The sequence below is a fragment of the Microtus oregoni genome, unplaced genomic scaffold (assembly GCF_018167655.1).
Source record: "Microtus oregoni isolate MIOR12 unplaced genomic scaffold, Mior012 000001F_ref0000356, whole genome shotgun sequence".
Classification (NCBI taxonomy): domain Eukaryota; kingdom Metazoa; phylum Chordata; class Mammalia; order Rodentia; family Cricetidae; genus Microtus; species Microtus oregoni.
The window spans coordinates 70,481,811-70,507,520 of NW_024543060.1; the positions used below are offsets into that span (position 1 = coordinate 70,481,811).

General features: G+C 38.2%; 1 protein-coding gene across 1 annotated transcript; it reads left to right on the forward strand.

Annotated features, from left to right (window-relative positions):
- On the forward strand, positions 1 to 3,560 carry Atxn7l3b (ataxin 7 like 3B). Its single transcript, XM_041669888.1, has one exon. The coding sequence runs from the start codon at positions 306 to 308 to the stop codon at positions 597 to 599; it is 294 nt and encodes a 97-aa protein (XP_041525822.1). The 5' UTR covers positions 1 to 305; the 3' UTR covers positions 600 to 3,560.
- Positions 3,561 to 25,710: the final 22,150 nt, after the last annotated feature.

Sequence of the window (25,710 nt, forward strand, 5' to 3'; positions counted from 1 at the left end):
CAGACCGTCCGCGACAGGAAGAGGCCGGAACGGCTGGGTGAGGCGCTGCTGAGACGGTTGAGCGCTGAGCCGGGGCCGGGCCGCAGCTCGGAATCGCGAACGTGGTGATCCTCGGAGCCGAGCGAGCGTCGGGGCTTCCGGAGCAACCGTTGCTGTCCCCGCGGACGCCGCTGTCGCCGACCCGGAGGACGCGGCCCCGGAGAGGCCTGCAAGGCCTAGCGCGGCCCGCGGAGCCCGACGAGTCTCTGCTGTGAGTAGAAAAAAAAAAAAGCAGCTCCCTCTGCACAGCCGCTTCCCCGATTAAGATGGAGGAGATTTCGTTGGCCAACCTGGATACTAGCAAGCTGGAGGCCATCGCGCAGGAGATCTATGTAGACCTGATAGAGGATTCCTGCCTGGGATTCTGCTTTGAGGTGCACCGGGCTGTCAAGTGTGGCTACTTCTACCTGGAGTTCGCAGACACGGGCAGCGTGAAGGATTTTGGCATCCAGCCAGTGGAAGACAAAGGAGCACGCCGCCACCCGCTCTGCTCCCTGCCTGGAGATCCTGAGAATGCGCCCCAGCCGGAGCTGCAGCGTTCACCTCCAGAATTCCAGTAGTCCCCAACAAGTGAGAGAGGGCTACAGTGACCAGGACAATAATGGAGACTGGTCCCGTGGCTTGGAGGAGTAAGCTAAATTGGAGGGGGGGGGGAGAAAAAAAAAGATAAAAGTCCCAGTTACCCTTAAAGATCTTAGCATTTGAAAAACAAAACAAAACAAACAAACAAAAAAAGCCCAAAGAAGAGAATTTAGGAATTTGGATCCATTCGAAAGGGTACCCAGTGCCAGCTCTGAAATCCTGGGCAGGACTGTGTCCACAGGCCTCGTGCTGTATTCTGAGCTCTATAAATACACCTGGATGTACAAGATCCCCGTGCTGCCGTCGTCAGTACACAGGTGAGCAACTGTGTGCCCAGCATCTACAATTCTTTTGTTTCTCAGATTTGGATCTGCTTGATGTCAAGGACTTCCTGCAGAGTTTGGATAATGTCCTTGGTCAGGCCATGATCAGTCGACTAGAGTGGACAGGTCCTCTGATTCCTAAGCCCCAACCCAATTGGGCCTCCGTGATACAAGTGAAAGTCGGGTATGAGACTTGGATACTAGAAAAATATCAATTCCTATTTGAATTTGGTAGGAAGCCCTGGACCTTGTCCACAAGAAGTGGAGAACCACCTGTTTCTCAGAGGTCCAGCGTTGTCAGTGATTTCCACTGATGTGGGGACAAGGCCTCGCCTTTTGACTCGCCCGAAGCTCTGTCTTTCCATCTCACTCAGAGGCAAAGGTTTGGCAAAGGACACGGTGGCATACAAACAGTTGAAGACTTAGTTCTGATGCTGTGAGGAGAAAGACATCTGCAACCGCATGCCATCTCCACCTGGAAGAGGCCTACCGTGAATCACCGTGGACTTGTTTGGTGGCACAGTCTGTTCCTGCTTTTGAGTTACTGGCGATAGAACCAGCCTGTGGGTCAGACTCGATCGCTATGCCAGGCCTCTGTCCTGTCAGGGACACCACTGAACTACAGAAGGGCCCAGTGGCCAAGCAGAAGGCTGTTTGAAAATTGAGCCAGGAGGGAACATTTTCCATCTGCCCTCAGTAATGTGAATGAGTTCAATGCTAAGGGCCCTGAAAGAGGCCTTGCTTACCTGGTATGATTGCAGAATCTCTTCTGCTATGGTGAATGAAGACTGCCACCACCTTCTTGGCCCTCACGAATGACAGTGCTTCACTCGGTCCGCTGGACCTTCCTGGCAGCAGGGGCTGGCTTTTTGTTGTTGGAAGTTAGGAAAAGACCTCCAAAATTCCCTGGCTTTGGAGGCTGGCATAGAAGTGGAGAGGAAGTGAGTGTCAGTTCAGACCTGTCCTCTGTAGTCCCTAAGTGAGGGCTGATGGAGGGTAGGAGGGTGGGAGTCCTGAGGTGAGCAGAACAGAACGGTGCTGCTTTATTTGAAATGTTTTCTTACCTCATTCTGTACCCCAGTAAAGGGTCCAGCCTCATCCGTCTGGCTTGGCCATGTTCCTGTCACTGCTCCACTGCCTATCCGGTGCAGCTCATGATCCCCGGTGCTGCTTGCCACGCTAGCTTTTCTCCTGACCGGTTTCAGTTCACCTTCCAGTGCCCTGCGTCTGAAGCCTACACAAGTTTCTTTTCTCCTTTTTTGATTTGTTTGCTTATTTTCGTTTTTGTTGGTGTTCCTTTAAGTTTTTATGTTGTTGGTTTTGTTTTACCTGTTTTTATGGAGGACTAGTAGGAGGGTATTCACATGGCTCCCTCTGGATCGGGATGGGAAAGTAACTCTTTGTATTTCCAAGGTGGTTTCATGTCTATGTATTTCTCTTATATAGGACTGTCTTGCTAGTCTATCCCCTGCTTGTCTTAGTTCTTCCTTCCTATTACTACATGGATATTGCCTCTTGGGACTTACAGCAGAACCACGAATGCTGGTATACACAGGATGGAGTTAGTGCTGCTCTAAGTTTCTAACCCTGTTGAGTACGGATCTGCCTTTTCCCAGGTTCTATTTGAACTTTATGGACTGATTTGGGTTACTGTACTCAAGAGTTAAGGAAACCATAGTGATTGGACCTTGAGACTATCTATTGCCTTCTCAGAGTTTTCCAGCTCAGGGTTGGGGCCTAGTTACAGTTTGATGGATCCTCAGTCCCAAGAATTATGAGAGCCTAGAAAAAAATGAAACCTTGGCCAGGAACTAAAAATACTTTTAAAAGATACCTTTCTACATGAGTTCTGCACGCACCTTCGGTGAATTCAAGAGAAAGCAGTCTTAAGACTCCTGTCTATTTAAAGTGCTTGGGAAACATGAAAGGGAGGAAGGCCATGGCCCGCTCACTCTTGCCTTCAGATAGGGAGCTCAAATGTGACTTTAATATTTTCTCTCTGGTCTTTTCTGGGTAGAACATAAGAAGTGGGTGGTAATTTGGCGTAATGGTTTGCTCATATTACTTCCCGTTTTTGTTTTCTGTCTCCTTCATTTCCATTAGGGCCATAACTTCCCACCCTGTGTAGATAGAAGGTGGGCTCAGTTCAGCTATTACTGCCCTGAGGGAAGAACTACTTGTTTGGGAGCTAATGTTCTCTGCCATATAGTTGACAGTGGTTAGGAACGCTCCCTTCCCTGCTTCTGTAACAGCAAAATTCTATCCTTCCTCTTCAATTAGTTGTATTGACCACTCTGTAATCCTATTATGTATCTGAGTGTGTGTGTATGGGGAAAGGGGTTCTTTAAATTTCTGTGCTTTGTGGTTTTTCTTCCATAAATTAGTTCCCACCATCGCATGCCCAGGGGCCACTGCCTGGCATTATCGCATGCTGGGATCATTGGGGGAGGGTAGTGTGACTTTTACCACTGTCCTTTGTTTTGGAGATTATTTTTTACTAAGTAATCCTATACAGATAGCTAATGAACTATGTGTGTTCCCCTGCCCATATGGCTGCTGGTGTAAATAAATTGCATTTTCCCATTGCTAAACAGTAATAATAAAATTTAAAAAGTATATATTTTGACTCATTTTTTAATGGCAAATTTCCCAGACATTGACAAAGCAAAATAAATGTTTAAGCACTCTTAAATCTCGGTCCTTGAATGGGAGGCAGTTTAGAATCCATAAAGGAGTTCTTTCTAGCTTTTGTTTCTCAAGCTAATCCTTGAAATTTAGCTGTCTATACTATCCAGTGAGGGGAAAAAAAATGCATAATCTTCTCTCTTATATATGAGGTAAGAAGGGAATCAAATAAATACAGTCCAGACCTATTAAAAGTCCACTGGGATAGGTTAACTTGAATAGAGCTCATTGTTGTCAATATATGTACCATCCATCATCAAGCTCTTGTGACAAGTAAATGATACACAGCAGACAGTGCTCTGCCTTCCTACAGTCGCAGGGTCCTGTATTGCTCCACGCCTTTAGGGTTCTCATTTGTTTTAATCTAGAGTTGGAGCACTTTCTAGAAAGTACATAAATCTACTAAATTTGGAGCACAGTCACCATTTTAACCAGCTTTCCTTCATTTAGTAGTTCCAAGTTGGAAATAGATGAATAAAAAGAAACCATGGAAATGGAACCAGAGTAGAAAACTCTATTTGGGACACTTTAGATGGTCTTCAGACGTATAATATATGCTAAGTTTTAATTAAATGTCATTGTACTCTGAAGATAAACAATCCTGTTTGTTGAGAAAATGTGTAAAAAGAAAAAAGGGCCTCTATTAAAGTATGTGACAAATATACTAAGAGAAATAATGAAAATTCTCACAATTTTTTTACTTAAATTTCCATTACTTAAATCTATATAGGGATCTACTATAAATGAATATTTAAATTCGCTGATGAAAAAATAATCCTATTTTGTAGATTTAGATTTACTCTATTTAGGCCTAAGATTGTTCTACAATGAGATAAAGACCCTAAGTGTGTTCTATAGTTAATATCTTTTGAGGTAGAAAAGACATCAAGTATTTCATAACTATATGCTAGATTTCGTTGTATTAGAAGTTACTAAATAGAAAGGTAGAAAGAGTGCTGAAGTCGTAAGGATTCAGGCAGACTTGTTCTGCAAGCAGTCTTCCCCTTGAACCTGCTGTCATCTGATTTCCTTTAAAGGTGTCTTAAATGACAAGCATGGGTCTGTGTGCATAAACACAAGGTGAAAATATTCGCATTAATGCTGGAAAAGACTACATCGACAGTGTCAGATCTCAGGTTACCTTCAAATAATACTTCATCAGAAATTACTGTGCTGGCCAAGGTATGTCGTTCACGATTCACCTTGTTTTTGATACGAAAATTAACGTGATGTGCTTAATTCAAAAAGATTACACATAAAACTGAAAGGACTTGGAGTTTAGTTTGTCTTCCTAATCTTTAAAACATTTCTAGCTCTGCTTGGGCCTCTTTGGAAATATTAATACTAAAATAGCGATTATGAAATTGATTTTAGAAATAAAAATGGCATGTGTCTTGCTGACACTTTGGAACCCTACAGTCGTTAGAAGTGATGGAGGCAAAATGCAGATGCTTGGATTCAATTTTGGAAATAGTTTAATGACGATAGGATTAAGTTGCTAAATTCCTGCAGTTAAGATGAAAAAAAAAAATAGGCATGATTCTTAGTAACGTTATAGTAGCCAATCTCAGAGTGAAGAATAAATCTTTCAAATGCAGCTAGCTAGTCAAAGGCCAGGCCTGGTGGTGTTTGTCTGTACCCCAGCTCCTGAGCTAGAATCAGAACTATCAGGAGTGCATAGCCAGCGGTGATCCAGTCACCCTCGGTTGTATGAGATACTGTCACAACATAAAATGGAGGCAGTACTTCAAGAATTTCAGGATTAATGAATACATCTATAAAAATTCGCATACTACTTTTACCCTAATAAAAACGACAACAGAATTTTATAGATAGAGCAAACTATCACACAACCATTCATCCCAAATATATTTGGGTAGACTTGAAATGGTAGCAAGCCACCTCTCAAAAATACCAAAAGTCGGTAAGATCAAGCTAATCACATGCCAACACGCAAGGAGTATTAGAGAAAAATCATAGAAATTGCAACAGGTAGTTTTGTGAAAAATAATGATTTTTGAAATGTTTAGAAACGGACTGGAGGCCTTTTTTTACATTGAGGCGAGGAAGCAGTGTGCAACAGTTACCCTGCTTCATGCTGATCCTGGGAGTGAATGGATGCCTTCCAAACACAGAAGTGACACTTCTGCACACTGACTTACCACTTGGAATCTAGGGAAAGTGAGGCAGGAAGATTGTTATGATGTATCATTCACCCTGAGCCTACCTGAACTACAGAGAGAAATCTCGTCTCACACTCAAAAAAAAAAAAAATCCAGAATAAATTAATGGGAATTAAATTTACACTGTTTTCGGGTGAATTTTATATGGATACTTTAATAGACTGCATAGACATAATACTGTATTGAGAGACTGCGCTAGTGTTGCTGATTCTAAGATCAACTACCACTCTCTGGAATGTGTGTGTATCACATTTTACAAGTGCAATGGAATATAACAAATGATTGTTCTGTGAAATAATATACCAACAAAGGTTTAAGATCTTAGGCAAAAGAGGTGAAATTTCCTAGTGTATTGAAAATGTCCCAAATTGAGAGAGAAAGGATGGATGCCCTGGGTAGAAAATATATCCTTGCACCAAATACATGAGTTAAAAATGATACTGATTAGAATAAAATAGATACTGTTTCAAGTTTACCAAACTAAGTTTTCTGTTAAAAGTGAAATATAAAAATAGAGAAGCATTTAACAAATGTGGCTATTTCACATATGACTTTCAGAATTACACACTGATGTAAGATAAGCTGATGATATTAGTGACTACTAAGGCAGTATGTATTTTCTTATATATTATAGGTGAATAATAAAATCTCTCTAAAGTTATAAAGTTTCCTCTGCAGATTAGCAATTGTAGAAAGATAACTTTTTTTAATATAGAAGGATGTTTGAATGTGTGCAGGTAAAAAAAAAATTTAAATGGAGCAAATGAAAATAAATATTAGTGCTGATAAAAATCAAACCTGTTCATGAAATAGAAATGCGCAATAACCTAATGTCATAGCTTTCCTGTCCTGTAGGATATAGCTACTATGTAGAAAAGTAATTGTAAAATTGGCAATCGTTGAGAGTATAATAACTCACTTAAAAAAAATTCCAATGGCCAAAATGATGAGAAGTTCCTGTTGAGTTCAGAGAAAAGTAAGCTAACATCAAATGGCACAGCAGTTTGTCCTCATTGTGATTAGACTGAAACAGTGATGGCCTTGTTCGAGCACATTCCCAAAGTGTACCATGTCCTACTACAGACACACACAGTTTGTATGGCTACTCTTTCATTGTGGCAATGAAATGAAATCATACTAAATGTCCACCAACAGATAAATGGAGAATGAACATAAGATATGGAATGGAATTTATTGAGCTTATTTATTTATTAAGATAAATGTATATGTTACAAAATTTCAATTTATTGGGAAAATTTCAATATGAAATTTGCACAGAGAAGTATGGAACTATAAAACACTAAATGAGGTAACCTAGAAAGTGTCTCATTGATGGGATAAAGGTTTTAGCAGATGCAGGCTAGGGAGCAAATAGTCCTAAAGTTGGAGGAATGCTGAGAACAGAACATAAAAAGAAGGTGGAGAAAGGAATAGAGGGGTGGAAGTGAGGGTCCAGAAAACATGGATTATTTATACAAACCTTGTGAGGAAACCTGCTACTTAGCAAGCTTACTAAAAAGGACAATTCTGACAGTCAAGTGGAACAAATTTCAACCACAGCAAGTGAGCAAGAGTTTGACTGTCGTCCCCACAAAACAAGTCCCCTGATCCCACTCTGCTTGCAATACACATAAAGTCCGAGACACAAGTGTAAATAGGGAAGTGAGCACGAAAAGGCACAGTGAAAATGCAGACCCCATTATAGAAATGGGGGGATAGGCCTTGTCCTTCACAACTTAAAATCATACATATAAGCTTGTTGAATAACCTCCGTCCATAATGAAAGGGTGGGCAGGCGTAATGAGTTAAATAAGTAGATGTGTGCCTTCCTGTCTTCAGAGAGAACGGATGGGAAAACAAGGGCATGGCAGCCGAAGGTGAATAAATGGTATGTATCAACATCCTTGTAGTGGCTTTCGATTCCCTTCTCTTCTATTGAAAGTTAAGTGTGCGTTGAAAGTTGTATTTTGCAACTCATGTCTGCCTCTTTGTCCCTTGGCTTTCACAAAATATGAACGAATAACAAATATATATTTCATTAGGTAGTTTGCTTGTAGCCCTCCTATCCAATGATTTACTTTCAGGTAATTTTGTTTCTACAGTTCATTGTTTCTCCTAACACCGACTTTAGACCCCTTTCTTATGACTATTATTGGGTACAGAATATGATTGCTACAACTGAAACCTTAAAGTAATAGCTGAATTTTAACCTAAAAGGACTAGGAAAGACAGGGAGATCAGTCAGTTGCTAAAAATTCTTTCTAGCAAGCATGTGTACCCAAGTTCAGATCTCAGTACCCATGAAAAGAGCTAGGTGGTGATGACATACCCCTGTAACCTCCACAAACAAAATGTAGAGCAATCCAGACACCCAACATTAACCCCTACCTAGCATGTACCAACTTGCACATGTCACATCCCCATACTAACAGGTACATGTACTGCATGCAACGCATACACGCAAAGCTAAAAGAATAAAAAGTGAAAAGAGAATACAGATGTAATATTGAATACAAAAGCAATAGTGAATCTGAAAAAAAACATAAATAAATAATGAATAGTGGGGGAAACACTGGTAACAGAAGGCAAGGATTCAAGGGAAGGGGCTGACTTAATACAGTAATTGTTTTACTGACTTGCCTCCAAGGGGTAAGCCTACAGGCTATAGTTAGAGCAATGTGAGGTGGGGGAGAGAGTGGAGGGGGAAATGAAAGAAAGAATAGGAGATGAAGGAAGAGAAGAAAAGCAAGAGAAGAAACTGAAAAGAAAGAGGACTGAATAGGAAGAAAACTGGAAGAAGGGAGGGAAGGAGAGAGGGAGAGAAGAAAGGAAGGAGGGAGGGAAGAAAGGAGGGAGAGAAGAAAGGAAGGAGGGAGGGAAGAAAGAAGGGAGAGAAGAAAGGAAGGAGGGAGGGAAGAAAGGAGGGAGAGAAGAAAGGAAGGAGGGAGAGAAAGGAAGGAGGGAGAGAAAGGAAGGAGGGAGGGAAGGAAGGAGAGAAGAAAGGAAGGAGGGAGAGAAGAAAGGAGGCAGGGAGGGAAGGAGGGAAGACTAACAATGGAAGTAGAAATGCATTTGATCAGAGGATGCTGACCATGGGTATGGTAGCATGGCTCACACTCTAGAGACCATGGATAAGGAGTCAAAGAAACTCAGTCAAAGAGAAATGATCCATATAAACAAGGAAATTTGTTTTGACAAAAAGAATAAAGTGTCAGAGGAAAGTAGAGCTGCCAGTCAGCTACATGTTTAAGATGGATCACAAATATTTTGAAATGTTGTTAACACAATGCATATAAAGTTGATTGGTAATCACAGTTTGCCTGAGCCCTTGTTCTTCAAGCCCAACATGAGTCGAAATACTGTTGTGAAGGAACTTACAAATTAATTGAAGTATCAAAATCTGCCGGCTTCAAAGTATGTGCAATATTTGGGTGGCTTGACCCAGTCAGTCATCTAAGCAGGGAACTGTCAGATCAGAAGTGATGGCTGTCTTAAGTAACACACTAAGAGACTAGTACTATAATAAGCGCATCAACATTAAAGGGTATGATACTTCACCAAGGAGAGACTCTTGCGCTGTAATGTCATCCACATGTGAGAAGGAAGCAAAGACAGTTATCCTGGATGCATTAGGCAAGACCTGTCTCCTAATGTTTAAGATTCCACTGAACTAAAATACCAATTTTGCTTCTTTTCTCCCATTTGCTCATGCTTCGAACACCAAAAATAAAAATTTTATTTTAGTGTTTTGGCCCACATTATTGAAATGCCACTGAATAGGATCCCAAATCTTTCTATTTGTTGTTCAAAAATTGTACAGTTTCAGCTTCAATGGTTATGTTTGTGGTCACTTAGAATCTAGAGCTTTGCATACTGAAATGTTTTTTTATTAAATAACTCCACAGATATTGTTATTAATCTTATATTTGCCTATTTAAAATCCAAAAGCTTATCAGTTAAGAAAAACTACGTTCATTTTCCAGATAACTTAAAAACAGAACTCACAGGTATGGATTGGTTCTTGAGGTAGTGTTTTGTGACAGTATACAGAAGTTATATATATATATAAAAACAACAACAACAAAAAAAAAACCCAAGAAGTGACCATAGTAAAAGGGAGAAAGAAAAAATATACACTCAATAAAAATTATTTAATCAAGAATTAAGGAGAGAGGGTACCGAGTTAACAGCAATAACAACAAAAATTTTAAAATTAATTCCATAAAAGATACAGCACCCAGTATAAGGGGAAAAAAAGATCTTGGGTCTTGCGAAACTCAAAATATGTCTCCCAATCCTCAGCCTGCCATTAATTAGTGACTTGGGAAAGATTATTTCTAATGAACACAAACATTGCTTTTAAAATAAAGTAGATAGCAATATGTCTCACTCTTGTAATTGCTGAATAAATTTTAGCCTAAGAGGAAGTGGGAGGTGACCAGGGTAAATGAAACATTTGCTGAGAAGATAGTTAGGCTGAGTTGTCACTGTAGACCAGTGATTCTCAACATTCAGGGCATGACCCCTTGAGGGTCCTATGTCAGATGGTTACATTACTATTCATAACAGCAGCGAGGTTACAGTTTTGAAGTAGTAACAAAGTATTACGGTTGAGGGTCAGCACAGTTAGAGAAGCCGTGTTAATGGGTCGCAGCTTCAGGAAGGTTGAGCACCACTGATGTGGTGTGGAGAGTTGAGGAAGCTTGAGAGTGGAAGGAAGGGGAAGGCATTGAGCTGGATTGCTAGGAGGAAAAAACAATGTAAAAGTTTGGATAATTAATTCTAGCTGCATTAAAAGAAGTATGTTCTTAACATAAACCCTACACTTTCCCCTTGCCCATCATTTGGGATTTGCTATTTCTTGGAGTTTTCAGGAGATGGTAAGCTTTCTTATTGGCACAGGCCCTTTACTACTGCATTTTAGGCAAAGAAATGATAAGTGAAAAGATTATTTCAAGGAGCTCTAGGAACTTGTGTTGTCCTGGAACTCACTTTGTACATCAGCTGGCCTTGAACTAAAAGAGATCTGCCACCCTTTCTCTTCCTAGTGCTGGGATTAAAGGCATATACCCCCAACACCTTACTCTTTTCTAATTCTTTCATTTGTGTGTTCGATTGTTTTTGAGATAGCATCTCACAGTGTAGGTGGAGTTAGCTCAGACTTCTGCAATCTTTGCACCTCTGTCTTCTGAGTGCAGGACTGCAGGCATGAGCAGTCAAGTCCAGCTGAACATTCTTGTTTTGTTTTTGTCTTTTCAAGACAAGGTTTCTCTGTGTAACAGCCCTAGCTGTCCTGGTACTAGCTCTTGTAGACCAGGCTGGCCTTGAACTAATAGAGATTCCCCTTGTCTCTGCTTCCAAAGTGCTGGGATTGAAGGCCTGTGCCACCACTGCTGGGCCCCAGCTAAACATTCTTATACTACAGGCAACTGTTTCGGTTAGAAGAGGCTATGAAACAGATACTCTATCAAAAATGAATACAGACCATCCACTCACAAAGTGGTAAACTCTAGTTGACACAGAATGCAGTGTTTTTTCTAAATAGCATAGTGATACTGGTTTGGATAGAGTTAACATCAAGGCAACAAATTATGGACTTGGAAATGAACATGTTTGCAGGAATTTGCAGCTGGTAAGTCACTATTCAAGCAACTCGAACTTGACTGTTCACTTCTTTAATATGTTTTTGGATATGCAGTAAGTTTGTGTGAAGTAGAAGGCATTTTAAAGAGGCTTAAAAAAGTGACTTTTGATGATAGTAAAATATGAAAATGGTTCTGAAGGCATGAGATGCGGAACATACAGTATCTTGCCGCTGCACAGTATGTTACCTGTGTAATGAGATATTTACCATTATGTGGGCATGCTTATGCATGGAATAATCGCTTTGTTTTTATCATTTACTAGTGATAGAAGAAATGAAATTTAAATACATGTAAGCACTTTCTTATTCTATAATAATTTCAAAGAAATATTTCATAGATTAATAAAGGTGAGAAAAAACATATTACTGTATGCTTACACACACATACAAAAAAAAAAACATTTTCTCTTAGGAAAAAAAAGTCGTAACCCCCAATCATGAGTCAACATAAAATACCTGATATATTTACCGTATTTTTTTCAATGACAAAAAATCTTACTTTTTCAATGTTTGTGAAAATGTAAATTTAAAATTTTAGACATTTTACATTGTATGTATTATACATCTGTGTACTTACCAATTTAAGGTTCAGTTCCTACTGTAAATATTGTTGAAACAAATATGTATCATTATTATAGGAAGTATGATTAGTTTTCTCATTTAGATTAATTACAAGATGGTTTTAACTGGTTGAAGATATGTCTGGATTTTTCTATAATATTCCATCCTTATGATCACATTCTATGTGAAAGTGGATATTTTGATGTATTTGATGGTCATTTATGGTTAAATTCTTGGTATAATGTAGTTGTCTGAACTATAAATTAACCTTACTTTTATTTCATACAAGCATACCCTAATTGAAATCTCAAGAATTCGAAACAATTGCACATCACATTGTAGTTATAATTAATGACATTGATATGTGACATGATCCTCCTTTTGACAGTCTTTTTTTTTAAAGAAAGAAAACTTCATTGGTTGAACCTATAGCAGCTAAAACTATTCAACATTTTCACATATCTTTCTTTTAAGAAAATGCAGCTTTCGTAATCAAGACCTGCTTAGTTAAATGAACAGTTTATCTCTGTAGGTCTAAGAACAAAGGCCAAACACAAATGCAAGGTAAGCTTCAGCCCAAGTACTCAGCCTTCCACATCTCCTTGGAAGTGGTTTGTTCATCCTCCAGGCCATGACCTGTGTATGTGTGCCTTTTGTTTGCAGTCACTTTTGCTTTTAGAATGATAATCACATAAACATTATTCGTCTCAGATGAAGGCTTTTTTTCTACTGTTATTTAATTGAAATTTTACATATCAATCCCAGTTCCCACCCCCTCTCCTCATTTTGTCAGTTTTTAACAAACAAAAATCAAATAAAACAAATTAAATATGATGTCTCAAACTCTTATTTATAAAGTTCGACATATTGTTAGCTATCTTCTGCATCAATATCATACTTGTTCTGTTTTAAAGAATTGAGACATGAAGATTACACAATGTACAGAAGAACTTTAGCTTAGTTAATTCAGGTTGCACAACATGAGGATAAAACTAGCATAATTTTCTCTGTTTAATGACTCATGTTCTTAGACTCAATATTCCTTTTTAGATCATGGAAAAGTTATAAGATTTAAATTTATTAACAAAAATTATCAAAATGTAATTTCATTAAAAGTACCTTATTTCATTACTTTAAATATTTACTGATAAAGAATTAGTTATTGACAAAATAATAATGCATTATTAAAATAAATTGGTTCTCAAAAAAAGAAAAAAATGATACAATAAAACCCCCAAAACAAGAAAAAAAGAAAATTTAATCACATCCACAAAAGCAGGGCAAAACAAAAAAACAAACTTTAATCAAATAAAAGTGAGCATGTGTACACAGACACACACACACACACACACACACACACACACACTACTGTGAAGTCCAAACTGTATATTGGCCAACTACTCCTGTATACAATGCATGCCCTGTGGAGATTGATATACCCAGTGTCACTTTGTTGGAGGAAACTGATTTTCCCTCTCCCAGGAGGTATAAGGTGGTATAAGGTTTAAATAACTAAAGCAAACACACCTGTGGTTCCCATCAGTCAAGAGTCCAATCAACTAAAACTCCTACTGAGATCCTCTTCAGGTGGGAATCTAAGAATCAAGCTGAGCTCTTCAAGTTCATGGGTTGCTAGGTAAATTCTCTTGTACGTGTATGCTTGAGTTTTCACATTTTTTGCCATCAACAAAGGACTACTTCTAGCTACTAGCTTCTATCCTCTACTCCTTGACGCAAAGTCCCCTTATCTCAAAATGTGGAAGCCAACAGTTGGCTTCACTCACTTTAGGAACCATGTCACAAGGCAAGCTCACCATGATGTCGTCTTTTTGGGTAAATTAAAGGTGAATAGTGTAACAATTATAGGGATTCCACCTTTAGTCACAGCTGTCTTGTGCTCATGCAAAAGGTTGATTACTCACATGTGTGAACTAGAGCAGGGAAAGCTCAGTGGCCATCTTAAATTATCTAGTCACCAAAGTCAATGGGGATTACTTCTGTTTCCCAGATACTTGTAAGGGTGAAGCAATAGAGTTACAAGTTCAAGGACAGCCTGGACAAATTCAGTGAGATCTTGTCTCAAAATAAAAATTAGAAGGAAAGGGCTTTATATACAGAATGTTTTTATCCTGCATGCATGAGCTTCCAGTGCCACAAATAAATAAATAATGATGATAATAATAGATAGATAGATAGATAGATAGATAGATAAACACACAGGCACATAGGTAAACAATAGACATACATAGATGATAGAAAGAAAAAAGATGGATGGATAGATAGATAGATAGATAGATAGACAGATAGATGATGGATAGATGATAGGTAGATAGATACAAAGATAGATGATAGATACATTCATAGATGAAAGATGATACATAACTACATATATCATACTACATGCATGCATAGATGATACATGATAACAATTTTAAATGAAGTAGAAGTGGGATGTAGATTATTACTAGAGTTTAGGTTATAAATAAAAGTTCACCGAATGTCTTAAGTAATCTAATCATGGATGCTTCTGGTGTCGCTAGTTCATTTCTGTGAAGATACAATGTTATTTAAGCACCTGAAGCCTAATTGAGGGACTAGTTTTAGCCAAGCAACTCACTGATTAACAATTTAGACAGCTTGGTTGGTAACTTCTATTCCCACATTCAGTGAAAATCACAAGCTGTGTGCTGTGTGGATGACAGAATTGCAATCTTTCTCTCTTGAACAATTATTCAAATACACTCTTGTCAACCAGAAACCACACTTCTTGAAAGCAAGGATTATTCACCCTAATGCAGTTTCTTACAATGTACAGAGTTCTCTATTAGAAAATAGCTCTCATGAAAAGTGAACATAGCTGTCTTGTATACTGTTTAAAACAATGTCTCAACTTAATATACATTTATAGACTGAATTATAAGAGTAATTGTACTTTGTAAACTGAATAAGATTTTGTTAGAATAATTTGAAAAGTTAAATGTTGGAAACATTTTGATGGTAGCAAAGAATGATGGAAGCTTTAACTTATTAAAACTATGAAATCTTTCTCATTATTTATATATTCAAAATGTTTAGTATACAGAGATTTTTAAGTTTTAATTTTTAATTTACTTTTCAAACAAATATAAGAGCTCATACTTCTAAGCAACCTTTAAATAAGACAAGATTTTTAGTATCTATTTTTATGAAGTACAGCTATGTGTGACTGGTCTTTCTTTGCTAGTGTGTTTGAATTCCAGATAGTGGAACTTGAAGCATTCTGTTAGATTGTAAAAATGTAAATAAGGTGGATTAATAGTTCCCTTAGAGCTTCCTTCACCTAGGAAGCTCCTTGACAATTAGAGTTTGATTAATGGAAGTTTTCAAGAGACTAGCGTTAATGAGATGCTTACAACATTGTAGAAATGTACAATGCTAAGCTGTGAAGGTATACACCCCTATAACAAAGTAGTCACACATTTTATAGTTCAATTTTACAAAGAGGAAAAATTCTCTCTTTGAGAGTTAAATAAAGCAAAAGAAAGTTTATACTAAAACATAAAATACCACAACAACAACAACAACATGTAAAAATTCTTAAAGGTCTGCAATTTAGCCACAGGGGCAAAGAAACCTGTCTTTAAAACATTTCTCCATATTGTCTGTGACACGCCTGCCTCTGTCTTTTGGTTTTTACTGTTGCACTCGAAATATTAGTCCACCTGAGACTCTTTAAAAATCAAGTCTAGCATATATGTTCTTGACATCATGGAAAATGAATAAAAATTTATATTTTGATTAATTTCATTCAGTGACAAGACAATAGCAGCCAATTTCAAGAGTAGCAAGTAATTTAATATAACTGATAAATGTCACGTTCAGATTTTTTTTTTTTTACCAATCACTTTACAGCAGAATTCACACAGTGGAAACATCACGTTGAGATGTGAAAAAAAAGACAGCTTATTTATTAAGAAAATGGCAACCAGCTTATGAATCACTAAAGCTATCATTTTAAATGTCACTCAGTCTCTTCCCAATGACTTTGTTCATGTCTTTTAATTCAGTGGTTTTGCAAGAGGTCAACCAATTACTGAGCATTTCAGACAGAAAATAAGTGAAACGCCTTGACTATTCTTAACAAAATGTGCCTTTGATCTGAAAGATAATTCAAGTGTAATCACAAAGCAGGATCAAATGAATTTATTCAATTATTGCAAAGTGACATTGGAAAACTGACTTAAAACCTCAGCCTAAATTCCAAGAGGTCTGAACAGTTGTACCAGAACAATGTCTTCTCAGAACTGACAATTGGTCTCAAACTCAAGTTTCTCCCATATTTAAGAGTGGAATCATTCTTCATACCATTATATTTTGAATGGTGTGTTATAGAGTTAGTTAAGGTCACTACTAGGACAAGATTTTAAAGTATCCATGATATTTTATTTATTCTTATTTACTGCAGACTGGTCAAGGGTCAGAGGTGTCAATTCTCCATGGGTTGTTCGCTCTTTCTTTCTTTCTTTCTTTCTTTCTGTCTTTCTTTTTTGTGTGTGAGACAATGGATCTCATATCAAGTCTTCACCGATTTCCTGATGAGACTGTGTAACAATACATAAGAAGAATAAAATGCACAACAAAATAAACATTTAAAATGCGCTTGTACATATGTATTCCCTTTCCCAAAGTTTCTGAATGCAACATGGGTGGTTGTATTCTTCCTAAACAAAACGGCATGGGAACATATATGAAAATGATTTTCACAGAAACTGTCTACACACTTCTCCTCTCTGTGTTTTCATTTTATGATATAAAACATGGAGTAGAAAACTTTAGGCTTGCCGATACCAAGACTCGTGGTTTTATAAATATGTGATGTAATCATTTCATTAAAATATATTCATCGTCTGAAGTAACAAAATTATGTGCTTACTATAGACCCTCTGATCTACAACCTCTCTTTACTTTCTCAAAAGCATCCAGCCATCTGTTTATAATACTCTAAATAACCCTGGCTGGATGTGTCTGAATAGTTAGCACAGCAGGGTCATAAAAATTCTTCAAGGCATTCATTATGAGCAATTTAATATTATGACATTAATTATGTATCACCTCTCCAAATTTATATTTTGAAGTCCTAAGGCTTGGTACTTCCGGATATAGCTACATTTGGAGACAGAGCCTTTAAATAAAGAATTAAGGTTAAATGAGATTGTATGTGTGGACTTTAGCTCAATTAGAGTGGTGTTCTTATAAGAAACAGATAATAAAATACAGACATCATGACAGAGAGAGAAGAATGAGCAATTCAGGACAAAGAAGGAAGATGCATTGCTTGTCTCAGTAAAGATACCTCAGAAAAATGTGAACACTTTGATCTTGAACTTCTGATCTTCAGAAAATAGTCTCTCTCTTTAAACCACCCAATCTGTGATTTCATTTGTTTGTTTTAGTAGCTCTAGTAACCTAATACAACTCTATATTTAAAATAGAGATTTTCTTCAAAATTGATAACCAAAATCTACAGGGAGGGCATTTTCTTAGCATAGTCAGATATTTGTAGGTTCTGACAAGTGTTCAGATAATTGTGGTTAATGTTTACATTTCCTACTAAAAAAATAAGTGTAAACAAAAACATTTCTCCAAAAATTTAGCACCTTTTTTGTGAAAATAATAGAAACTTTAATACCACAGCAGGCCCAGAAGCAAAACACAGGCTATCAGTCCATCACATAAAACCAACACGTTGGATAAATACAAGCATGAGGATATCAGATCAGTTGAGAAATGTCAAAGAGGAGGGAACATGACAGTGAGCTGACTTAGCTCAGAAAAGCACTTGCTATACCGAATTTGATCCCCAAGGCCCATGGTAGAAAGAGAGAACCGACTTCTGAAAGATATCCCTTGTCCTCCACACACGCATTGCTTGGTGTCTCTGTCCTCCCACCAGACACACACACACACACACACACACACACATAGGTGGATTTTTCTCTCCTGTCTACTAGCTCCAAATAACCACACACACATAATCACAATGATAATAATAGTAATTTTTTAAAAAAAAATTAAAGGAGGCAAATTGAATACCAAATCTTTTATTTATAATTTTCAATGAATTTAATACTTTTAAAAATTCTAAAAAGCAAAATTGCACATAATCTATTTTATATTGAAAGTTAATGACTAACTAAATTCATAACACTATAGCTGGCCACAGAGTAGGTCTTACTGTTAGTAATGAGTTAATGAAATATGCACACAGCCAGGTTGCAGTGATTTGCTTTTTTACTTTGCTTTCAATAGAGCATATATTCAGAAACAAATAACCCAAATAACTTTGGAGATGAACAGCTTGTGAAATGAAATTGTCAAATAGTGGCATCTTTCCCCTTCATTAAAACACAAAATAAAACAAAAGAGAAAGCTACAATTGAGTTTTTCATGAACAGCCTTTGTTTGGAATAACACAAGTCTCTTGAAGCCAAAAAAAAAAAAAATAGCATGAGGATACTGGATAAATTATAAACAAAGAATCAGGCCTAATCAAGAACAAACTTATAGTCTAGACATAATAGAAACATGCCTGTATTACCAGCACTCATAAGGCTACCAAAGGAGGTTTGCAAGTTCCAGGTAAGTATGGCCTTTCCGAGACAAAACCAAACAAAAATTGCCTGTCTTTGTTTGGGTTGTTATTGCTATGGCTGAAAGCAACTTGGGAAGCAAAGAGTTTCTTTGGCTTACACTGCTGCATCAGTGTGCATCACGAAAGGAGGTCAGGACAGGAAATAAAACAGCAGGAACCTGAAGGGAGGAGCTGATGTAGAGGTCCTTGAGGAGGGCTGGTTACTGGTTTGGTCCACATGGCTTGCTTACCTGTTTTCTTATAAAGCCCAGGACAGCCAGCTCAGGAATTGTATCACCCACCATAGGCTGACCCCTCCCATATCAATCACTTATTAAGAAAATTCTCTACCAGCTTGGGACAGCACAATCTTAAGAAGGCATTTTCTCAACTGGGGTTCCCTCCTCTCAGGTAGCATTAGGCTATGTTAAGGTGACATAAAATTAGCCAAAACACCGTGACTTATTTTTTTCTCCTCATCTGAAATGCCCAGACTCTTTCTTCTCCACTTGCTATTTTAGTGACATTTGGGTATCATCTACTTAAGCACACTTATTTTTTTTTCTCCAATGTTCATTCACACTTTCCCCCTCTTTCCATTATTTCTTCAATGATTGATTAATGGATCCTTCTTAGGTATCAGTCACTCTTATAAGAGTGTTCAAGTTTTAAAGTATTTGTAGTATAAAAATAATCTCTGCAATAGTGGAACTAAGCTTCCCTTCTTTCTTAAGGTTCACACATGCAAGCTACAATGCTCTTTTAGGGCATTGAAGATAACTGTTGTTCCTGTCTGGCATGACTCCTCTGTACTCATCTCTTCCGGGTGTGTTTTCATGTCTCCAGTTTCTACCCCCATCGCCAATTGCTTTTAATACTCTAGTGAGTAAGGATACTAGAAGGATCAGGACCATTCAAAGTTCTCGGCAGAAAAAGATGCACCCCATACTCTTAACGGCTTGTAATTCATTCAGCCTGAAGGTTTAAATGGCTTAATGAAATGGAATTGATCTCAGCTGAAGTAACCACTCCTTAAGCTCCATTTTCCGGTACTACTGGGCCTCAGTTGTGTTTCAACTCTTGTTCCACGACTCTAGGGTTGATGAAGACAATATGGTGAGACTGTTTAATGTAAACTCAAAGGCCAAACCACTGGATTCAGTAGCTGGATGAATAAGTTGCTTAATGTCCCATTTTCTAAACCTGCTTTGTTTCCAAACACCCTGTAATAATTGTAGGGATGGTGGGTTCACTGGCTGAGACATACTGTGGCATGGTCTTTGGGCTGTTCGCCTCCACAAAAGTGCTGTTGATATAACTAGACACTCATTTTGTAGTTTGATTTTTGATTTACCAGTATTGATGCCCATTTAACTTCATTGTATAAATTTTGCATTCTGCCTATAGTGATCCTGCCCTAATGGCTATGTATATTTATTTGTTCCCCTAAAAGAGAAAGCATCTATATAAGAATATATATATATATATATATAAATAATCTGGCCAAGATTCTAGGGCCAGATTAATCCTGTCTTCCTCAGTCCTTCCTTGGCATGCTCTAACCATGTAGAAAAATACATGAGAATCCTTAAAGGACTTTTTAGGCACAGAGGCCCCAGTGGACTCGAGGAGTACACTACCCACCAGTGACTGTTAGGTACTATTGGGTCAGAGGTACCAACTCTGACCCTTGTCGCTAAGCAGACTCTTGACAATGCCGGAGATATCCCTGAAAGGAAAAGGTGTCAGAAAAACTAAGAAAATAAAAATGAATAAATAGTAAATTATGCTGACATAAAATCAAACGGGAAGTCTGATTTCCCCCTGGAAAGATAGCTTTTCACAGCTGGAGGCTAAAAGGAGCTGCGTTATCTATAGGCTATTGAATGGAGCCCAGCCATTAATATTTCACTCGTGTACACGGTTCATTTTGATGCAATTTTCCTGTTTAACCAGCCAGAATCCTTTTCAGGATATTTAACAAAAATGATGAAAATGCTCAGCTGCATCTGCTCGTCATTTGACTAACCCAACTTTTTTGCATAAATTTCACATGGGTCTCAGCCTCCATTATTTTCCTCATTTTTGGAATTGCTGCTCGACCCTGCATGCCCATTTGTTTATTGTTAATATCGAGGTATCCAATCACACACTATCTTAACAATCAAGTCAAAAGACAGAGAGACATTGAAAGGATGTTGTTTTTCGAAACTGCAGGCACAGGCGATCCTCCCTCCAGTGTTGGCTGCAATGACAAACAGCTTTAATAATGAAAACAGACTCTCGGTTTTACCTACGCAGACACAGTTTAATTTTCTTCCTCCTTATTAGAATCTTCACTAGCTCTCCTCCAAAACCCTGCCCCCAGTTATAAAAATGAGTTGGCAAACACAACAGCTCTATTCATTCCCAGTTTAATATACAATCTCTCATATACACACAGGGTGAAATGGTTTCTAAAAACATGGGCTGGCAATAATGACAGTGGAATCTCATTCCCTCAGGTACCCACTTAATGCTTATCTCTCCACTGGAGAATGTAATAAGGTCGTCAGGATTATTGAAGTTGACAGAACACCAAGCTCAGATTAATTACACGACAGAATTCAGAAGAAATTAGGAAAAGCAACAATATCACTCCTGGCAAATTCACGTATTTTTTACAGTTCTTTAAGGACTCTCGGTATAGCATCCTATAGATGAGTGAAGAGTCTCTGATGCTGTTGATGTGAAGCTTGCACAAGACAGATTCTGAAAGATTAATTATTTCCAGAGTAAGAAACATCCATTGCATATCAAGACATCAATATTTCAGACTGGAATACCTTAAGCAAAGGAAGAATATTTGGGAGCAAGTGAAGGATACCAAGAAATGTGAATCTCTTATGTTCTGGAAGACTTTTATTTGTAGCATTCCTGCATCCTCACAGACAGTACCCTTGTAAGAGGACTATTTTTTGTCTAGTTTGAGGATTAACTCTTTGATGCCGCAAGACAGGCAGCGAAAAGTATAACTCTGATGTGAAAGGAAACCCACTAGTGCTCACGAAGAGGTGGCCAAGCAAGGCTCTATCAATACCCATCCCCCCCCAGGCTGTACATGATATTCCAAGCTAGTGTCTCATTAGTGATACGCGCTACTGTGGCATTACCCTGTTTCTATTTTTCTCTCAATCATAGAGTCAAAAAGATGGGTCCTTTTTTTACCTACCTCAAGATATTAAAGAGTCCCAGGAAGTTAAGTCACACAGCTTAGAGTCACATGCGGGTGAATAATACAAAGCTATGGGGAACGCTAGGCATGTTACTCAGCATTAGAGCATTTGCCTACAAGTGCAAGGCCCTGGATGCGATTCCCAGCACTTCCAAAGAGAAAGAAAAGTGAAACAAACAAATTTTGCAACAGAAAAAGAAAGCTCTTTGGGGAAATGTGTTTCTTGGAGGTGGAAGGACAGAAAAACAGGTGTCTCCATCTCCGGAGAAACCCCAAGTCAAAAACTGTCAGAATGAACCAGAATGAAAAGAGAAATGTAAAGGCAGGGCATGAGGTACACTTACATTTCTCCTCTTTTGTAGGGCATGGGATCTGTAAGCGTTGTGTTAGCTCCACAGAAACCCCTAAAAGATACAAATCAGGGAGACCTGAGGCATGAGGAACCCGCAGCTCAGTGATTCAGCCGGCACATGAGTTCATGAAGGTGGAATCACGGATTCCTAGAAAATAAATCATATGACAGACCAAAGTAAATGATGTAGTGTTCAAGACCTCCAAAGGAACCACTGATGTGTTCCAGCAAGTATATCAAAGACAGACAATGGCCATAACTAAGGGAGAACCATGCAGAAGAAACTGTTCAGGGAATGGTAAAAGAGGGAGCACTAGGAACAAAGTTCACAATAACAGCAGATTTGGAGCTGCATCGCGCTTCTTGCTCTCTCTGGGGACTGACAGTACCCTTAGGTGTGAATTAGTGAGTGGCGAGAGCTCAAATGGAGTGCAAGATTAATTTCACTTTGATTGGAGGTGTTCATATTTGAAACTGATCCCCAGATATAGTATGTTATGAATTGCCATCAAAGGGCAGAAACCAGACTTGCAGAGAGTGTTGTAAGGGCAACAGGGGATGAAAAATCAAAGCCGTTTTCTGTAATGCAGCAATTATACAAATGGTTGTCACATGCATATGGAGACCTTTGAACTTTTTGTTATAGATTATTTGCGGTAATTTTGAACCCAAATTGATCTGCGTTTGTGATATTTATTATAGTTTTGGACCATGATTCATTTTAGAACATATTAACAGCATGGGAAACTGTTGTTCCTCACTGGAATGTTGGCAGCAGTGAACAGCGGCAGCTGCCAGACTCAGAGAAATGGAAAAAATGAAAACAACATAAAAACATCTTTAAGAACAGCAATTTCTGATCAGTAGTCATCACTTTACACTGGGGTAAATTTTTCTAGCCTTTTCCTCACCTCCAACCCACGCAATTATAGTCAAGCACTTCTTGAAGTCTAAATTCAGGTAGATGAGATACTCAGAGGGCAAAAGCACCTGCCCCAAGGCCTGATGATCAATCCCCAGGGCCATAGGGTGGAACAAAAAATCCATCCCCTGTAGTAATCCTCTGATCTTCATATGTGTACAATGGGCATGCTTGTGCATGCAAGTAAATGAATATATAGAACTGAGATAAAATCGTTTAGTGTGTGGTTTCCTAGGTTTACATGAATACCTAGGAACCTCCATTTTACTAATTGTCAAAATTCTGTAGTATATATTTGAGAACTCTAAACAACACACAAAACATATTTTTTTCTGGAATCTTCCTGCCAATGGTGTTTGTGATGAGATTTTTATGTCCCACCACATCTTATAATCAAGCACAGGACAGAAATACTAAATTTTAAATGGTGTCCATTCAGAGATAGTTTTAAGACTTTGCTGTTTATGATGGATATATTCATCTACTTAGAAGACTAGGTTAATTAACATGATTCCTACATGAAGCAGGCAGGCAAGATTTTGTGTCATAAAACACCGTACATAAGTGCCACACCAGGACCCGCAGCATCATTGGCATGACAACATCCGAGCTATGGTGATTCAACATGAAATCTAAGCAGACAGGGCTGGGCATACCGCCTTCAGCATCCTGATTTTAACTCCTGAAATTTAAAACATAGTAGTGAAAACAGTTCATAAATATTCACCAACACAGAAGACAGCACAAAATGAATTCAAAGGGGGAAGCAATTGCCCATCTAGTCCTGAGGGTGGGGTAATGTTGAGAAAAACAAATCCGCACATTTTGCTCCCAGCGTGTGTCTGTGAAGGGAGGACAAGCTGAGGGAAATGGCTGGGCTTATTTATGAGATGGCTTAAAAGACACATTACACAGAAGATAAACTAGAGAAATTGCGTGGTCATGTTTCCCCATGCACAATCAAATGTTCTGTACCATTAATGTATCCCATAAAATCAAGAGATGTCCCATAGATCGTACAAATAGCTGAATTAAAGCCATGTGCTTGGAAGGCATCCAGGAGAGAGGGTGGGAAGTCATTTATCACATTGTTCGAACTCGGAAATTCCAGCTACCAGGGGAAACAAACAATTGGGAAGAGATATGCAAGGAAAAACCAGTGAGAGGTTATCATAGAGGAAAATAACCTTAAACCAGAAAGGTTTGCACCTTGGCTTACGGGGTCTCTCTGCTGCTCACTGTGCTCAGTACCTGGTGAACGCTGAAGATTTAGAAGTCTGTGTCTCTGAAAAGCTGAAATGAAAAGTCTCATTTGTAAATGAAACTCAGTTGACTCTTAACAGTAGCCAAGGGATATTTGCTAAATGCTTGTATATAGAGGTACGTTCTCAAGACTCTGTTACATGAACTGTAAAACAATAGGTGCTGGAACCTCATATGGTATCTACAGTTTTGTACCTCAATAAAATTCATACACAAATTATAAATAAATAAAATTTATTATTATGCCATGTTATTTCGCTTTCTAGTCAATATGGATAATTTTCCTTTTGGTTTTCCAATCACCTGTCATGAAATGACCTCATATTGACTGGCTCTACTCAACCTATTGGCCATTTGCAGTTGCTTTTCACAATTAAAATAGCTTCAAGTTCTCTCTGATTACCACAAGTTTCTGCAGATATGGCCTCTCTGGTTTTTGTCCCATTTTACATCATCCTTTCTGCGAATAAAGATTTACTAGATATTTATTTTATCTGGCATTGCTAGATATAGTGTGCACTCAACAACAGAGAAAATGCCTATCCTTTTGGATATTTTCAGCTAACGTGGTAAAGAATAGGAATAAAAACAAATGAAATGGGAAATTCTTTCACTCTCTGCTTCATCCTCCTGCTGGTACAAGAAGAGAATTCTCTACAACTACCTACATCTGCCTTACAGTTCCATACACAGGCTGCATTGGACATCAGTTTAGGGATCTCCAAGAAACAGTATTGAAATACAATTTGGCTGAGACTTTGGAGGAACGTTTGGTATGGACAAGAAATGTATGTATCGAGGTGAATACAATAGCAATATTGTGAACTCTTGGCCCCCACAGTGTCCCAGGGGCAGTATCTGGCATGTCACATGAATTGCGTTGGTAAATCCCTCAACATATCTACCTCAGCATCTTCTCAATTTAGAGATGAGGAAACTAACTGATTAACAGAGTTATTAATGAACTTGTCGAATAACGATATCTGTAGTCTGCTGTTATCATCTGTTCTCAGCAAAAAAATGCATTGCCAGATTGTGAATAATGGATGTCTGACTGAGTTGGCACTCAACAGTGACTTTCTGTTCTGAGTCATCATTGATTTACCAGAGTGAAATAAATAGTCTGACGGCCTGTATCTTCTCAGTGTCTAGCATTTGATTTGACTCATCAAGTGTTGTGCCTGCTGAGAAAAGCAAAGGCTTTGATTGGATCTATGAGACTATGGAAAATTCCAGAAATGTCAGTGTCAGGAATAAAATAGTCCAAAAGCTCTTCTAGGATTTGTAAATGTCTGTCCTTTCAATCATATTTTTTCACCAAAAAGTCAATAC